Source organism: Brassica rapa, chromosome A02 (assembly GCF_000309985.2).
Source record: "Brassica rapa cultivar Chiifu-401-42 chromosome A02, CAAS_Brap_v3.01, whole genome shotgun sequence".
Taxonomy (NCBI): Eukaryota; Viridiplantae; Streptophyta; class Magnoliopsida; order Brassicales; family Brassicaceae; genus Brassica; species Brassica rapa.
The window spans coordinates 13233886-13253224 of record NC_024796.2 but is presented as its reverse complement, the minus strand read 5'-3'; the positions used below and the strand labels follow the sequence as shown (position 1 = coordinate 13253224).

Here is a 19339-nt window from a genome sequence, read left to right as displayed (position 1 = left end):
AATGTGAGACTTTTAACTGTTTTAGTAATTTATAGTAGTTTTTCAAATATTCAAAATATAATATATACGAAAAATTTTAAATTTTTATTATATGGTTAATGTGGGTGTTTAATTTATTTTAATAAGTTAAATTGAAAAAATGATGGAGGATACACTAATTTAAAATCATTAATTGTCATATATATTTTATTCACATTAGACAATTCCGTAATATTTATTTATGAAAATAATAAAGAACATTAATAATTAGTTTATTATTAATTTAATTAAAAGCTTATTATATATTTAGATGAACCAACGTATTTTTCTAGCGATTCTAAAAATTATTGTGGTGATGACACATGTTTAACTCAGATGTTGTAATATTTTTCTTTTAATATATAGGGATTAGAGTTATTTATCCAACACAAACTGGACAATCTTTTATGTCATTACGCAATGAATCCAAATTGACTAGGTTAAGTGATAAATATGTTTTTACTTATATATATATATATATATATAATTTTTATATAAACCATAACAATCTTTATTTTTAAATAGCATGTTTAACAATTACAATATAAATCTAAAATTTTGAATATCAAAATGTATATAAACACAAAATAAAATATCAATGCATCGAACCAAATATTCTCGATCATTTTCATCAATATTCCACTGAATTTCTAGAATTCGTATAATCAAATTATTTCATTTTAAATCACAAATAACATATATTAATATTAGATTTTCATGATTATAATAGCAACACAATTACTTAATGTGCCACTATATCTGGATCTCATCTGAAAACATTGCTCTATATATCAAACTTAGGCGAAGCCATAGCCATGTGATCTAGTGGTTAAAGTTTAAAGGTTATACACTATATTTGGGATTCGATTCCCGGAAGAAGCACAATTTTTTTGCAGATTATAGGATACAAGCTTTCGGAGGTTCCAACATGTTGTAGGCAGAGTCGTTCGTTGTGGTCGTGTGCTGTGGAAAGAGAGCATGTTCATCGTGGTATCGTATATGCAGAACCGTTTGTCGATCTAAGTGGCCTGGTGGTCAAAGTTTAAAGTCTTTACATGGTTAAGAGTAATAAACAACAATGAAGATATTTGACGTTTTCTTTTACATTATGTGAATGGAAGGAAGATTGATCCAAAGTTGCTTTCTTCTTCTAGAACTTCGGAATGAATGACTCCTCTTCCTGCTGCCATCTAAAAAATCAAAAGCCAAGATTGAGTGAAACAAAAAAAACTATAAGAGAATTCGATGTTTTTTGTGTGTTTACTATTTTTTTATTTCACTTTCCCGGTTTTGATTCTATTTTTTATGAAAACTGATAATTGTGAATGATTGAAAGAAATGAGAAATATAAATATACTGTTAAATAACATAATTGAAACAAATGAGAAATACAAAAGGAAAGACGAAAAATAACAACATTGGTTCTGGTTTATTTGGTGTTTACATCATATATACTATTAAAACTACAAATATAAGTTGAGAAAACTTACCGATAAAATCGAGTGTTTGAAAGTTGAAGTCAAAATAGTTTTGGATTCTTTGATCGACTATTTTTGTAGCTATATTAAATCGATCACGATTAGATCTAACCCATAAAATAAATATGAAATGTAAAGATAAGGAATTTACTTGAGATTTATAGATGTGACAACTGTTTAGTTCACAGGAAAAATCTGAAGAAAAATGGAAAATGATCAAATCATATGTGACTTCAAATGATAGTCCATTTGCACATAAACTAAAACCAAAATCAGCAAACCAAAAAAAAAAAATATATATATATATATATACTTTAACATTCTAAAATAAAACAAATTTACTAAATCGTAAGCATCAAAAAGCTAACATCAGAAAAATTCAAGGACTTCGTTTCTTTGTTATAAATGATATAGGTTTCACTATAAGCTATAAAATAGAATATTCTTTAACAAATTCTCAAAATATTATATTTATAAGGTAAGATTGTTTTGGAATATCTTGTTAGTAAAGCTAAATGAGAATATTTCATGAGTTAATTTCACAAGAATTTGAGTTGAGAAATCTCATTATAAATATTTAAATATTAAATGCATGAATTAGAAGAAAAGATATTTCGTTATTTAATTGCAACATTTTTTTTATTGACATGTTCCAATACATATATTTAAATATAATAACCAAGTGGTCTTGGCCTAGTGGTAAAGGGGTTCCAGCTGGAGCTTCCGCCCTGGGTTCGATTCCCCTTGGCCACCCATGGACGCCTTAAGTGGCAAGAAAACCTAGATTTTTATGGGCCTCTTGGTAATTAGTCTTTGGGCCTAGAAAGCCTTTGAGATCACACCAAGGTTATAAAAAAAAATATATATATAAAATATATATAAGAAGAAAAGGAAAGTTTTATGGAGTAGATTACAACAGTTTTTTTTATTGACATATCACACTATAGATATTTAACATAATTTTGAATTAACATGCACAATTATTTATATTTGATATATTATTTTTCATACATATACAAATATTAGTGTATCATATCTTTTGAAATTGTTAATTATAAAAATAATAATTGATATTAATCTCTTGATCGAAATCTATACCATATATTGTTTCAAGTTACTACAAAATAGAAATAGTATTGTTTAATCGGAATATTCTAAAAAACGACAATATTAAATGTGTAATTAGTATTTTAAGTATTTCCCAATATAAAGATATTGTGTAGTTATTACGATTATTTTTCGATAACGTTTTGAAAATCCTTTAAAATATTAATAGATATATTCTTATCTATACTATTTTTGCTTTAAATATGATTGTATTTTAAACTAATAAATATATAGAATACTCTTAAGCGTAGATTAGTTAGACGAAAGATATCAACACATATAATATATTGTTTGGAATATATTAATGTAATTTAGAAAATTACGTGCTAATTTTATTTCCTTATCTTATTTGTTATTACTAATAATTTATTAGTTCCTATATTTATTGAGATTGATTAGTTCCTATAATCATTGGGATTGTAACCATTTAAATTGGTTTTCAATATAGATATATCTTGATAAAATCTCAATGTATACATTAAGGTTCTGAATGGAAAAAGTGGATCAAGCGTTGCGGATCTGGCGGATCAAGTGGATCGAGTGGAACAAGAGTGGTTCAAGCGGATCGAGCGGTTCTAGAGTGAATCAAACGGATCTAGCGGTACAAAACATATGTTTGAATGGTGAATATGGATAAAAGCGGTCTAAAATACTATACAAATTTAAAATAATTTAGATAAATTTTATATTACTATTTCTATTTTCATAATTAAAAGTATTTACTTTATAAAAAAATAATTTATAAATAAAACAAATATAAATTTCTATTCAAAATATAATATTAAATTAAAAAATTTCAACATTTCAAATAATGATACATTGTAGTAGCTATTAACAAATTTTCAATATGTAATACAATATAAATCAATATATATTTAGTATTATATGTAAAATAATTTTAAATGAAAGAATGCTAAAAATAAAATATGATATTAAATTAAAGATACACATGATAAATATGGTGTAAATACAAAACTAAATAATATTTTAATGAAATAATATTTACAAGATAAAAACTATAATATTATGTTTACATATGCTACAAAAAGCATTATCATTAAAATATGAAAAGAAATAAATAAAAAGTTAAAAACTGTTTTATAAGTTAAAGTGGAGGAAATACTCCTCTTGTCATGTGTTTTATAAACTAAGTGGTTCCTCCACTTTTTTTAACAAAAGGACAAAAAAGATTAGACCACTTGTGGTTCTTCCATTATTCTCAATTCATTTGCAAAATTTTATGAATGGGAAAAATTGATGGATGCTCTACTTTGGTGTAGGAACCATCTTTTGTTCCACTTCCCATTCCAAGCCTAAAACCAACAGAATCGGTAGATATATTAATGTCCAAAACATCGTTGATAAATGACACGATTTACATTGAAAAGTATGGATTTTTAGAGAAAAACTGTGTGTTTGAAACCCGATCCGGATCTACGGTTAAACCGGTAAATTTAGTAATCTAGAAAAAATACAGTTTGGATTTTGTGAAACCCCAATATTTAAAAATTAAATACTCGCAAAACTAAAACCCATAACCCGATACCGGTTGAACCACCTATTGAAGCAATAAATATTTTTTTTAGTTTTTAATTATGTTTTATATTCTAAGTTTCCAATTAAGAAGTTAGATGCTGACAAAAAAAAGGGTTAGATTTTCTCTTTTAAGTTTTTATATTTGTGATTTTTAGATTTTGATAAATATTTCACTATGCCATCTGAAAAAATGAAGTGAACAACAGATAGAACCGAAATTAGTTGATGTGATTTGGAGTTAGTTTATTTCCGTTATTGACAATTTATTACAATGATATTTTACTTTTGGTTTATTTTGGATTTGAAGTTTAATTTATTATTCACATTAGACATTTAAATATTTATGATTTTATGTCTTGATTTTTTTAGATGTCATAACTTTTATCTTGTTACAGCAAATTTTAAATACTCTAAATTAGGTTTTGATATTTTGTATGTCAAATGAAAAAAAAAAAATAAAAAAAAACTAAAGTCAAGTATGTTCTAAATATTTTTAAACATAAAATATATACATATCCAAACTATTATTTTATGTGTTAAAAATATTAAACTTTAGATTATATTTTTATTTTCATAGCTAATATATTATTATATAAAATGTAATTCATTTATTAATATGTGGTTCACCCGCGGTAGACCCAGTAACCCAGCGACCCGGTAAATCATCCGGTTCAGTGTCCAGGTCGGATTTGAAAACATTGAAAAAGTCATAAGTATGAAGTGTATCCTTTTTTAATAGATTTTTTTTATTGTGTACAGTTTGTCATTTGTGCTTGATATGTATAAAATACAATAAAAATTGGTGAAAATTGAAATTTCAACAGTATTGTGATTTTGTTTTTGTTGTTAATGCATAATGCTAAAATGCAAATCAGTCTGTAAGGCCTTAATAAGACTGTTCCATGTGTGTACCAACAGTTAATTCCCTTTAAGCATAATAAATATTTATATAATCAACTTATAATAGTTAAATAAACAGTACCATAATAATTAAATGTACACTAACACAATAATCAATTCAAAACATTGTAGGTTGTGCATTACCATGATAATTAAATGTACACTAACACAATAATCAATTCAAAACATTGTAGGTTGTGCATGTGGATCATATGTACATTGGTAATAGGATGATCTTATTACGTAATACTTCTTCTTCTGTTCAATGGACCTTGTTATCCAGTGGTAGTGGATAGGTCTTGGATATAAACACATGTAAATAAGAGCTTTTGAGGTGGTTAACCTATGTAAATAGGATATATACGAGGAAGTGAAACCGTATGAAAAGTTATGAGCAGAATTTTTCCAAAAAATTAAAAAGGAGATGCGTGTTGAAACTTAAATATATTAAAATATAATATTTTTAAAAAATTATAACTAAAAATTATATGATTCTAATTAAAATAAAACATTAATTCATTTATAATCATTTTAAATGATTTTATATCAAAACTGTGAAAATACACATAAATTAAGTTTATAAGAAATTATTATTGAAATTATTTTTAAAATACATAAATAATTGACTCAATATATTTTAAATATATATCATATATCTTTAACAAAAACCTCAATGCATAATTTTTTTTAAAAAAAATATTTCGAACGGTTATTCTATTAATGCATAAAAGCTAATTATAGTATTAATTTTAATATTTGTATATTTATATTATCACTATTTGTTACTATTAAAGTTTATATCTTCTATGAAAACAAAGGACATGATTATATTTTTATATTTACTTATAACATTGTATTTTTAATATAAAATTGTAAAGTTCCAACGTGTTTTTAAAAATATTTTAAAAGTTTCTTGTAAATAATATTTTATAATCTTTCACAAGATTTTTATTTTGATTCTGATATTAAAGCGAGAACTAAAAGTTCGATGAAACTTTCGTGCAACCTAGTGGTTAACTATCCCAAACACTCTTAATGAATCTATCTAAGAACTTTGATTCAGTCGGTGCAGAGGTCCTCTTTGATTGTTTCATACTCCAGTTTGGATATTTGCGATTTTGTTTCCAAGTTATTCTATAAGAAAATCATATTTTCAAAAATAATATAATAATATTTTCAAAAATAATTATAATCATATTAATATTATTTAGTTTGTTGTTTATTTTTAAAATTGTTTAAATATAAACGTTGTAAGTTTGTTTGGACACTGAAATTAATAAATAATTAATCAAAACTTAATAACCATATATACGGTTATTTTCAGAATTTACAAAAAAGAGAGAAGAGTTAAATTAATATGAAAAATGAAATGAAATTAGGCTTTATAGTGTGTGGGTCGCAGAGAAGGGCAGTGCAGAGAACAGCCGACAAAGTCAAGTTGGAAGCCCAGCCACATGCCCTGCCACATTATGGGCCCCGCCCATTCTCTCTCTCTCCTTCATTATTACTTATCTCTCTTGATTTTCCAAACCCTTAAACCCTAATTTGTCCAAACACCATTTACCCTCACTCATATCTCTTCTTCCTTCCTCTTTCATTATTTTTTTGTCGATCCCTTTTCTTTTGCTTGTCTGACGACCAATTTTGTTTAAGTGAAATGGTTAAACTCAGATCTATCTATTAAATAAGCAGATGTAAATCCTGAGTGTAAAATGCAGCCTACGATAAATTATCTCCCAGATATTCATATGGACAGATTCACAACCACGGTGAATAGAATAATGCGACTTAGTTTCTAAAACAGAAAAATCGAATCTGAATGTTTTTCATCCAAAACCCGTTTACTCAACTTTTACTATTTTTAATTAGTTTTTAGTATCACTAAAAACTTTGATTTTATTTTTATTTTTGTAACACTACAGAATAACATATGAAGTGTTTCTGCCTATTTTATACCTTTTATCCCTTTTGATATACTAGAGTTTTAAGCTTTTTAGAATAAAAAAAGTAGGAGTTTAATACAAATATCTAAGAGCACTTCATTGTCAAAGTTTCTATAGTGAATTTCTAAGTTAAAATACTATTTTTTCCTAACAACTTAACTATTTAACTAAATTTCAAAATTTTAAAGAAATTAAACTAATAATTAATTGATAAGTCTATAAAAAGTTCCATGAGTTTCAGTAACTGTATTTACAGTATTTCTTTTCTATTAGTGAGATTCTTGATGAAAAAAATTGAGATAGTTATCGGAGTTCTATCATTAGAGTTTTCTGGTTTAAAATATAGTAGACCATATCATCGGAAAACAGTCATTTCATATTTAACATATAATGATATGTTTAACTCATACCAACTTATATGACGGTGCAAAAACATACATATACTTTCAAAAATTCTCTAGAAGTTATTTACAAAGTAATTTTGACATATGTCAATCTCTTCAATCACTTTCACTAAATAAATATGACATAAGATAGTAAAATTGATGGCATAGGTTATGATTAAATGTAACATGGATAATTACATTAAATCCTTATTTATATTTTTGGTAATTTTTTAGTAAACTATACATCATCATTAAACTAAATCTATTCAATTCAAATATGACATTAAATAATATAATAATAAAATATATAATATTTTACATATTTCGAATATTATATATTTCTATTTTTTATAATTGTACAGCTTTATTACTAAAAAGATCTTTTCAATTTTTAAAATTATAATTTTACAGTAATATTATTAACTTCTTTTATATATCTACAAATTTTAATGTTTAGTTATACTTTTTGATAATTATACAATTTTTATATTATTTTTTTATTAATTTTATGCAAATTGATGTAATATATTTATCCAAAATAGATTAAAATATATCTAAGATTGTAGTTTTAAATATATTCATATCTATTCTTAAATATAATTAAAAACAAATGTTTACTTTATCTTAATTTAAGTTCAATTAAATCAAAATTTACAGTAAATATTTGGTAAGAAAATAATAAAATATAAAGTAATAATAAATTTTGTTTCTAAATATAAATTAGATTTTAAAATTTTATTACTACACATAGTGCATGAAAACACATAGTTTCAAATAACATACATGTTATTTATTTTTTTGGCCAAATTTTACATTACTCGCTACATCAGCAGCCACATTATCTATTTTTGCTGACGGGAATACCATGTGTACACAATTTTTGCTTAAAATAAAATAAATCAAAACAATTGTTTTATAAAAATATTTGTTTTAAATGTAAATTTTTTATAATTTTATTATTTAGTAAAATTAACCAAATTTAATTAAATAATGAAATTTGAATTTTATATATGAGAGATAGTTTAAATAATGTTTTGATACTATTTAGTATATGTTAAATTTTTAATTGTAAACAACATAATCATGATTAATCGAGAGTACACGAGTGCAATACTAGCATTGAATTTGAATCATTACGACACATATATAATTTCTATAAGGACGGTATTGTGATAGGATCAAAAAATTTAAAAATATATCTCTTATCAGGTTAAAATTTTATTATCTAATTAATTTTTGTTTATTTTGATAAATAATAAAAAATTATAAAATTTTGCATTTTTGAAAAAGTTTTTTATTAAATGACTATTTGTTTTTTTTAATTATTATATATGTGGTATCTTCGTGAGCAAAACTAGCTGACATAATATTTACGTCAGCAAAATTAGATAAAGTGGTAGGTGATGTGGTGATTGATATATATTTTTGTCAAAAAGTAAACAAAATGTATATTCTTTGAAATTTTTGAAAATGTTTGCATAAATTGAATCTATCGCGATATATTAGATATAAAATGACCGTTTTTCCACCATAACTTCATGCACTGAGATATTTGTTCTATTTTCTGTTTTTTTTTTTAAAGAAAACTTATACTTATCATGTTCAAGCTAGTTAAACTAATATAGTGTACTATTTATTAATTTTCATCATTTAAATACGAATATTAATCTTCTTCCCTATTCATATCCGATGAAGTCATCATGCATATATAATATATTTTCTTTATATCCTAAAACTGATGTAATTAGACGTGCATTCATTCATTCATTTTTGTGCCATTTAGCTACGTAACATATTGTACTTTCAGAAGATGTAAATACAGCATCAGCATATCTAATCGTCAATATAACAATTCATGCGTGTGATGAATAAATGTGAAAAAGGTAAAAGAGGTAAAAATGTTGCGAAAATGTTAAAATGTCGTAATTTAATTAACTGAATTGATACAAAGATAATAAAAGTAATCGTCATAGCTTCTGCAGAATTTTCCATGGACAGCCTGTCGGACGATAATTACTTCTCTACCATAACATGTTTTGTCCCCTTTAGCATTATGACCTCATTCACTTTCTAACAATTTATTTGGCTTTAATTTAAAAACGAATCGAACTAAAACCTATTTATAGTTTAACCAACCAAAAACTGGCAAGTTTACTAACTATTGTGTCCTGGTTTTACTACTGTTCTTGAAATTAATTAGGTTCGTGAATCACATCCTCAGGTTAAAATAGCTTGATGCTACTATTGAAAAATGTATATTCTTAAAAACAATATTTATAGTACCATCAAGCTATTAGCTACATTGCAGAACCACTATAATACTGGAATCTTGATTTGTTAATGCTCTAAAAAAAATACAACAGAGTAATATATGCTAAGAAAGATTACTAAATAAGATTATGCAAGAGGGAACACGATTGAGAATTGTTACGATATGAAATGTATACATTCACACAGAGAATCAAACCAAAAAGGGCAGTTTGATGTAATAACAACTGTAGAAGAACCCAACAATATCTGAATCTCTCTCTCTCTACTCTCTGCCACCCTCCACGCTTTCCCCCAAGCAACTCTTTTCCTTTCTTGCTATGCTTTTTTACACCTAAGCATAGCTGTGGGAACATTTTGGGATTTGGAATTTCCAATTTGGTTTTTTAAAAAATTGCACCAAATTGCACCAACTTGGTTTAACTAAAGTATTCAATTTTATGCATAGTCCACCTAAACTGATATCTGGTTAATTAGATGCATTTGAAGTTGCATCAACCTGGCGATTGGATTAAGCTAATGAAATATTTTTAGCAGCCAGGCAGCCACCGTTTCTATATAGTATATATATAAGATTTTTTTAGCTGGATAAAAAGGAAATCAGTGATTTGTCCCTATCAGCTCTCTTTCTTTCTGAAAAACAAAACTTAAGGGTTATGTGTAGGCGGCCAACTTGTTTTGTAGCCAAAACCAAAACGACTCCTACTACTTCACTGTTTCGGAACACTTGCTTTGTTGTTTTCTACAAAAACAAAACTAATGAGTTTTGTTTGTCTCTCAAGTCTTCCCCACTCTTTCATGCTTCACTTTCTTACACTAAACTCCCCGCTTACTTTAACACAGTTTTTAGGCTGTGTGGAGGACAAATGAAGAATGAAGAATCTGTTGTCTTACTGTTATAGTGACAGAGGCAAGAAACCAAACAGTAGTTTTCATCTACTATATTGTCTTCAAACTGATAATAGAAGATACCAAGGCTAATGCATCATCAAAAGGGTTCTTTTCTTTTTCTTCCATGTGACTATGATTTGTTAGTGTGTTTTGACAACTCAACACAACAATGACATAACATCCTCTGTTTGTTGACTTTTCCTCATAAGAAGACTAATGTATTATCAACTTCGTTATTATAACAATAACTAGTCCTTAATTCACAAAGCAAGTATTCAGAATTACAACAAAAAATAGTGACTTGGATGAGAAAAGCACCACTTATCATGTTGTCTTGGTCTTCTTTCGTATTATCATGTTGTCTTGGTCTTCTTTCGTAATGCGCTTTCAACGAGAGTGGCCTTCACGCTCCAACGTCCTCTGTAAGGGATGTTTTGACAAAAAAATATAGTGGGTCTTCATTAGTATAAACTAGATTGATTGGGTCTTCGATTTGGGCCCAATAAAAAGAATTTAAGTTCCAAAAGACAGAAAAGTCTTTGATCTGCCAAGGAAAAAAGTGTGTGATATTTTGATCTAAAAAGAGAAAACTGTCATTTAAATACCAAACTTACTCATTTTGCCTAAAAATATACAAACTCTTGACTAACACAAATAAATACAGTATCAAACTCACATTGACCAAACCATTTTAGTATTATTTTTTGTCAACATTATATTGTCGTGTATATGCCGTTTAATGTTAACGGTGATCAAAACTTTGTCTTGAAACTTTGTCGTAAGGACACGAGCCGGAGAAGAACACAACTACACTTCTACTTCCATGACGTAATCTCCGGTGACAAACCCATCGCCATCAGAGTCACCAACCCCCAGTTACAAACTCCTTCGCCATCTCGTGTGGTGTGATTGTGGTTGCCGATAACATGTTGATCACCTAGGGACTCGACCTGAGCTCCAAGGACGTCGGGAGAGCTCAGGGATGTACGCATCGACGGATATGAACACCTTAAGCTTCACAATGGTCTTTAACTTGGGGGCCGTTTGTTTCTCCATCTGGGTGAATCATTTGAATAAAGATGAGAGTTTTGTTTGTTTAGGCACTAAAAGTGCAACTCATTCAGATGGATCATCCGAATGACTTATGAAAATTTAGGCTTAATTTTAAAGTTCATTCAGCTGAACCAATTTGGATCATTTAAATGGAGATGGTTCATTCAAAATGATATAATGTCTATTATGCCACTAATATAATTCACAAATTACAAACCTAAAAATAATATCATTTTGGTCACATACGAAAACTGACAAAACTACAAAAACACGTTTTCCCGCGAAAACCTAAAAACTATTTTTTCACGCCAAAACCCCAAAAACATAATTTTCCGCCAAAATTGCAAAAACGTGTTTTCCCGTCAAAATTGCAAAAACGTGTTTTTCCGCAAAAACCGAAATACGTGTTTTCATGCCAAAATCACAAAAAAACTTGTTTTCACGCTAACACCCCAAAACACATTTTTCTGCCAAAACACAAAAACACATTTTCTCGCCAAAATTGCAAAAACGCATTTTTCCGCCAAAACAAAAAAAAAACGTGTTTCCCGCTAAAACCGAAAATCTCATTTTCCCGCCAAAACCGAAAAATCTTGTTTTCCCGTCAAAACTGAAAAATCTCATTTTCTCGCCAAAACCGAAAAATCTCGTTTTCTCGCCAAAACCGAAAAATCTCGTTTTCCCGCGAAAACCGCAAAAAACGCAAAAAACGCGTTTTCCCGCAAAAACCGCAAAAAACTCAAAAACGCGTTTTCCTGCGAAAAACGTATTTTCCCGCAAAAAACGTATTTTCCCGCCAAAACCGCAAAAAATCGCAAAAATGTGTTTTCCCGCAAAAACGCATTTTCTCGCCAAAACGTGTTTTCCTGCCAAAAACGCAAAAACACGTTTTCCCGTCAAAACCGTAAAAACGTGTTTTCCCGCCAAAGCCGCAAAAACGCATTCCCGCCAAAAACTCGTTTTCCCGCCAATAACGAAAAAATCTCGTTTTCTCGCCAAAACCGAAAAATTTCGTTTTCCCGCAAAACTCGCAAGAACGTGTGTCCCTCCAAAACCGCAAAAAACGCGTTTTCCCGCCAAAAAACATATTTTTCCGCCAAAACTGCAAAAACGTGTTTTCTTGCCAAAACCAAAAAATCTCGTTTTCCGCCAGAACCAAAAAATCTTGTTTTTCTGCCGAAACCAAAAAATGTGTTTTCTCGATAAAACCGAAAAATCTTCTTTTTTTTTCCGCCCAAACCGCAAAAAAAATCGTTAATTTTGAAATAATTCTAATGTAAATATATTAAACTAAATAATTAAATATAATATAGTTAAAATTAATATCAAACATATGATTAAACCAACTCAAGGGTATTTTGATAATTTGTTTACTAAACTCATTTGAATGGAAATGAAAATAAAGAAATAAACATAAGATCTATTTAGATGATTCATCTAGATGAGCCATGGGGATGGACAAACAAACAATCACAAAAATGTGAATGGATCATCTGAATAGATCATACAAATGAATCATTTGGATGAAGATGACAAATGGTGAAACAAACAGCCCCTTGGTGTTCGCGGAAGGAGAGTTGAACGGCATCACCGCGTCTCGATGTACGGACGGAATCGTATACTGAAAAAGGTGAGAGAGTTTCCGATCTTAGGAGGCAGTGGTGCGTTCGAGTTCGAGTTCGCTAGAGGCCATGCACAGGCAGAGACTTATAAGCTTAATGGTTTTGATGTCATGGTCGAGTATAATGTCTTTATTTGGTATTAATTGTTTCTTTTTTAACAACTACTATTAATTGTTTCTTTGAAACTGTTTGTTGCTGTTATTGTTCTTGTCGTAGTTGTGAAATGTTTAAAAGAAGGAAAATAAAAAGACCAAAACGAACATAATGATGAATGTTGAGCTATTCAATAACAAAAACCCAACACTGATCTTCTCAGCTCGACCTGTCCCAGTACAACTATGGGAAAAGGATCATGAGTAGGTTATAGTTCTCTCGCTTTGGGGCGACGAATATGCAACTTTTTCTGTTTCTATTTGAATGATTGATTCAAGGATGTCTTGGATTTGATATCAAAAAACGAGGTAGAAGAGAGATGAGAGGAAATCAATTTTGGAATTAGGTATTTTGATTCGGGAATTTTGTTCTCTGTTCTAATTTTAAAACAAAAGTTTTCAATCACCGTTAACATTAAAAGCCATATACACGACAATATATGTTGACAAAAAGTAATACTAAAATGGCTCGGTCAAAATAAGTTTGGTGTTTATTTGAGTTATTGAAGAGTTTGTATTTCTTTTGGCAAACAAAAACAAGTTTGGTATTTAATGACAGTTTTTTCGATCTAAAAACGTTGTGTATTAATTTATTTTGTCCTTTAATTTGATTGAGTAATGTTTTGGTTAATTTTTTTGATTAATGTTATCATCATTTTTACAATGCGGGTTAAAGAATAAAATATCTAATGAAGAAGGGACTATTGTACCAGTGAGAAACGAGGAAACAGAAGACTTTATCAAATGTTAGCTAGGTACAACAGTATTATAGTATACAAGACATAAAAAACTATAAGTGATGAATGCAGACAGTAGCATCAGATCACAAAGACGTGTTTGGTATGATATGATACTTTGTCTTTGTCTGTCATGGCCTTCTCTTAGCTCACATTTATCTCGTTTTGCCTTATATATTTCTTACCAAACAACAAAATTTTAAACGGTTTTGGTTTAGTTTAAAATCTTAAACAACATATTATATTATGTCTCATGTATCTTGAAGAATTAAAGATTCCATATCATCATATAAACACATTTTTGATACGTCAAATAGCTAGTTACAAATGTAAACAGTAAGTTAATTGAATTTAAAGATGACAAAAAAAGTTAATTGAATTTCAATAATATAAGTTGGAAATGGTATGAAATAATTGATGCATGATTAATTAAATGTGTACATGAGTAGTGTATAATATTCACAGATTGACAAGTTAATGTAATAAAGAGATCATGATTTTATTCATGATGTTGAGGAAAAATCTACATATTTTATTCTTCCTCGATATGATGCCACACGGATAAAAATGATTTGTGGCGATTGGAAAATTCACACTGAAGACTTGTAGATCGAACTTCTTTTGTTTAAAGAAAGGTCTCAACCTTTCTTATATGAATTAGTTAGTAGCTACAAATGTGTTAAAAAAAAAAGTTAGTAGCTACAAATCATTTTCTTACAAGTATCATATTATTTGTAAAAAAATTATTTTACAAATAATTATAATCAGACTTTTTCTGTAAACATATCTACATGACTTCAAACAACCGATTATGTTGTCTGGATTCAAACAAGATTTTTATTGCTCTTCTATTCATTATTTTTTTCCATTAAATTTATTTTCTGATATACTTCTTTTTATTTCTGATATGCATTTGCATTAGTGATGTCAGTAAGACGTGGATGTCTTATCCAAAGAATAAAAATCATTAAATTATTTTAAAAACATTTCCTTCAGTTAATTATTGTAGTTATCTGTAGTATCATATTTTCCAAATTAAAACTCGTCAAATAATACTAGCTGGTCTTCAAAGATTGGATATTTCCTAAAGTTTCACAAAATAGTACTTATAATGTTTTATATCAATAGATTTTTTTTAGCTCTTCACACATATTTATAAATACATAAGTTTATGATTAATAGTTTTAATAACATTAAATCAATATAAATTTGATAAACCCAGTTATTTTAAAAATACAATATATTATTACTAAATAACTTTTTTTAATATGTCTGATTTAAAAAAAAATGCTTTTCTTTTAGAAATAGAAATATTAGCTTTTTAGAAATAGAATCCCTTGTGATTTTAGTAAATTTTTATTTTTGTAATGGTTACATATATTTATAGTTTAAGAAGAAAAAAAGAAAGTCTACAGAAATAAATACCCATTTATCATTATATCCAACACAAGAAAGAACCTTGGTTTTGTCTAAATTTGATTTAAGCGAAGACCTTAACTTTGATCTAAAAAACCTCTGAAGCAGTCTCTCCAGCGAATAATCACTACATTACAGCCATACATACCCACATTCCCATTTTCTCCATTTTCTAAATAAGACGGCGTCTCTTAATAATCCCTTCGTATCCAAGTCTTTCCTCCTCGAACACCAATCTTGTAGATCCTCTAAACCGAACAAGAAAGTCCAACACCTTTCTCCGGTTTAGAATCTGCATTTTAACTTCGAAATCTTGAAGCTTTGGCTTGAGAGATTTAGACATAATCAAAAAGATGAGTTTCAGGGATGAAACAGAGGATGCGAGGAATGATCTGCGACGACCGTTCATCCACACGGGAAGCTGGTACAGGATGGGTTCGAGACAATCTAGTATGATGGGTTCGTCTCAGATTATTAAAGACAACTCAATCTCTGTTCTTGCTTGTGTCTTGATCGTTGCTCTTGGTCCTATTCAATTCGGATTCACTGTAAGAAAAAAAAATCCAAACTTTTCCTCTGTTTTTGTTTTATTTTTGAAGAAAGGTTTGACCTTTTGGGAAAAACTCTGTTTTTGTTTGTGTCTTTTTGGGTTCAGTGTGGTTATTCTTCTCCAACACAAGCTGAAATCACCAAGGATCTTGGTTTAACTGTATCTGAGGTAATTAGACCAATGTCTCTATGTCTAGGCCTGTCTGTCTGGTTTCTATAATGGGCTTCTCTCATGACTTGGTTCTCTTGCTTCATGTATTTAGTACTCTGTGTTTGGTTCTCTGTCCAATGTGGGTGCTATGGTTGGTGCAATTGCTAGCGGTCAGATCGCTGAATACATTGGAAGAAAAGGGGTAAAATATTATTTTGCTATTTATTGATTATTAGTAATGAACTCTTCTTTCTTGTTTTTTCTTGAACCTTTTTGTTTGTTGTTTTGGACAGTCTCTGATGATTGCTGCAATTCCCAATATCATTGGATGGCTTTGCATATCATTTGCAAAAGTGAGTATCTCTTGTCATTCAATTTTCTTCATTCAGCTTCTGAATATGTTGGTTGACATGATCATATCTGGTTTTGGGTAGGATACTTCTTTTCTTTACATGGGACGGCTTTTAGAAGGCTTTGGTGTTGGTATCATCTCTTACACGGTAACCACTCAACTCATCTATTTTTTTGTTTGTTCTTTTTTTGCTTATGGAAGTAACACGTTTGGTATATTATATGCAACTTTTTTTTCAAATGGTCTTAGGTGCCTGTATATATAGCTGAGATAGCTCCACAAAACATGAGAGGAGGATTGGGTTCAGTTAACCAGGTTTGAGATACTCGTCATTTGTATTTTGATGAACCTGACACCTCTTCTATCCTAATTGTAGATTCCCTGTAATATATTTTCTATAGCTTTCTGTAACAATTGGAATAATGCTGGCCTACTTACTTGGACTCTTTGTTCCATGGAGAATTCTAGCAGTTCTTGGTAAAAGCCTGAGACCATTTTTTTTTCTTATCTGTAAGCTCTAAGCACTTTCTTGATTGTATTCCTTTTAATCTTTAGGGACATTGCCGTGCATAGTTCTTATACCAGGCCTCTTTTTCATCCCAGAGTCTCCTCGCTGGCTGGTACGCCTTAATTTTCTTTTTAGCTCAGTGCATGTTATGGTTAATCCACTTTGATGGGACGCTTTGTTTTTGTTAAATGTAGGCAAAGATGGGTATGACTGATGATTTTGAGACTTCATTACAAGTTCTTAGGGGATTTGAGACTGATATTACCGTTGAGGTTAATGAGATTAAGGTAAACTACTACTAAAAAATGTTCTTGGTTTCAAAAGGTACCATGAAGACAGATGTTTGAACATTTTTTATGCAAATGTGCAGAGATCTGTAGCATCATCTACAAAGAGATCATCTACAGTTCGGTTTGTAGATCTCAAGCGCAGGAGATACTATTTCCCTCTTATGGTGCAGATACTTTTCCTTGGTTAATACTTTTTCTACTTTAAGAACCATTGTCATACACTCCCATGTTTTGTTGTGTGTGCAAAATAGGTTGGTATAGGGTTGCTTGTACTTCAACAACTCGGTGGAATCAATGGCGTCCTGTTTTATTCTAGTACAATCTTTGAATCTGCAGGTAGGACCTTACCCTAATAACACTTAATGCTTCTTGTTTCGTAGTATTACATAATCTAATATTCTTTGTGTGTGTTTTCAATCATAGGAGTTACATCGAGTAACGCAGCAACATTTGGGGTTGGTGCTATTCAAGTAGTGGCGACTGCAATATCAACATGGTTGGTGGACAAAGCAGGTCGTCGGCTTCTGCTTACCGTGAGTATCACTTCGTTAGTTTCATTATCTTTAAGACTTCTTCTTTGAAAACTAACGAGGCAAACGGAAATGTTTTCTAGATCTCTTCGGTTGGGATGACGATTAGCCTTGTGATTGTTGCAGCTGCTTTCTACCTTAAGGTACTTTAATTTCCGTAAACACACTAATGTTATCTTCTCCACCAATCCTGAGGTTTGACTCTTTTTGAGTTTTTAACATCTCTTTGTTATAGGGATTTGTGTCTCCTGATTCAGACATGTACAGTATGCTGAGCATCTTGTCAGTAGTTGGAGTAGTGGTAAGTTTGTTTTTGTTATGTATTGAAACTTTCTTGATGCATTGAGCTTTATTGTCTTTGCTTTTAACTCTTTTAAATCATTACAGGCAATGGTTGTTTCTTTCTCATTGGGAATGGGACCAATCCCATGGCTCATTATGTCTGAGGTATAGAGTTGGTTTTAGAAGTTAGAACTTAAAAAGCTTTATGAAACTACTTTTTGATTGCTTTGTTGTTGTTGTTGTTGTGATAAAACAGATCCTTCCTGTGAACATAAAGGGTTTAGCTGGGAGTATAGCAACTTTAGCCAATTGGTTCTTCTCTTGGTTGATCACCATGACTGCTAACTTGCTCTTAGCCTGGAGCAGCGGAGGTTTCTCCCTCTCTCTTTCTCTCTTCTTCTTTTCTCTCTGTCAGCATAGATCATCTTCTTGATGTGGTTTTTGGTTATTTTTGGACAGCAACTTTCACGATATACGGAGTGGTTTGTGCATTCACAGTGGTGTTTGTGACTCTGTGGGTTCCTGAGACCAAAGGGAAAACGCTTGAAGAACTTCAAGCCTTATTCAGATGAGAAGACTTAAAACAAGTTCATTCTTTGCATTTATCTCTCTCTACATCTGTTTTGGACAAGGACGGAAGAAGCAACAAAGAAGTGTGAGATTTTTCCAGCTGTTGGGCTGAGAAGTTACTAAGATTTGTTTGTTTGTTATGTGTCAATAATCTTTTGTTACAATGTATATGACCACACTTTCAAGTTTTTTTTGTTTGTAATTTGATCAAGTTATTCTCATAGACTACAGATTATGCATTGCCAGAAATGAACAATGATGATCTAGAATTTTTAACTTTACAGGTTATTTGTTGATGCAATGTTCCTCCAGAAAAATACTCGAAACTAGTTTAAAATCTGGTTTGTAAGGATTTAATTTCAAGTTAAATAGTTTCTTGAAAGCTTATGTGACAAAGAAGGCATATTTGGTGAAACCAGAGTGACAAAGACGAATCAGATGGAACGTAAAATAAGTCTAATATTTGAAATGGGCCTTGTTGGGCCTAGTTTAAAACTCTCTTGAGCCTACATTTGAAACTCAAATGAAACCTTGAGGAGAAAGTTAAATCGTGTGATTAAAAGCATGACACGTGGAAAAACACTCACCGTACAATTAAAA

At 29.6% G+C, this 19339-nt stretch overlaps 1 protein-coding gene and 1 pseudogene across 1 annotated transcript; both read left to right on the top strand.

Annotated features, from left to right (window-relative positions):
• The first annotated feature begins 125 nt into the window (after positions 1-125).
• Positions 126-15762, top strand: LOC117131790 (annotated as a pseudogene).
• On the top strand, positions 15621-19020 carry LOC103852938 (sugar transporter ERD6-like 6). Its single transcript, XM_009129837.3, has 17 exons — positions 15621-16055; positions 16163-16225; positions 16320-16409; positions 16501-16560; positions 16642-16707; positions 16809-16874; positions 16961-17036; positions 17115-17179; positions 17262-17354; positions 17438-17521; positions 17609-17693; positions 17781-17890; positions 17971-18030; positions 18123-18188; positions 18275-18334; positions 18426-18540; positions 18629-19020. The coding sequence occupies exons 1-17, from the start codon at positions 15861-15863 to the stop codon at positions 18739-18741; spliced, it is 1467 nt and encodes a 488-aa protein (XP_009128085.2). The 5' UTR covers positions 15621-15860; the 3' UTR covers positions 18742-19020.
• Positions 19021-19339: the final 319 nt, after the last annotated feature.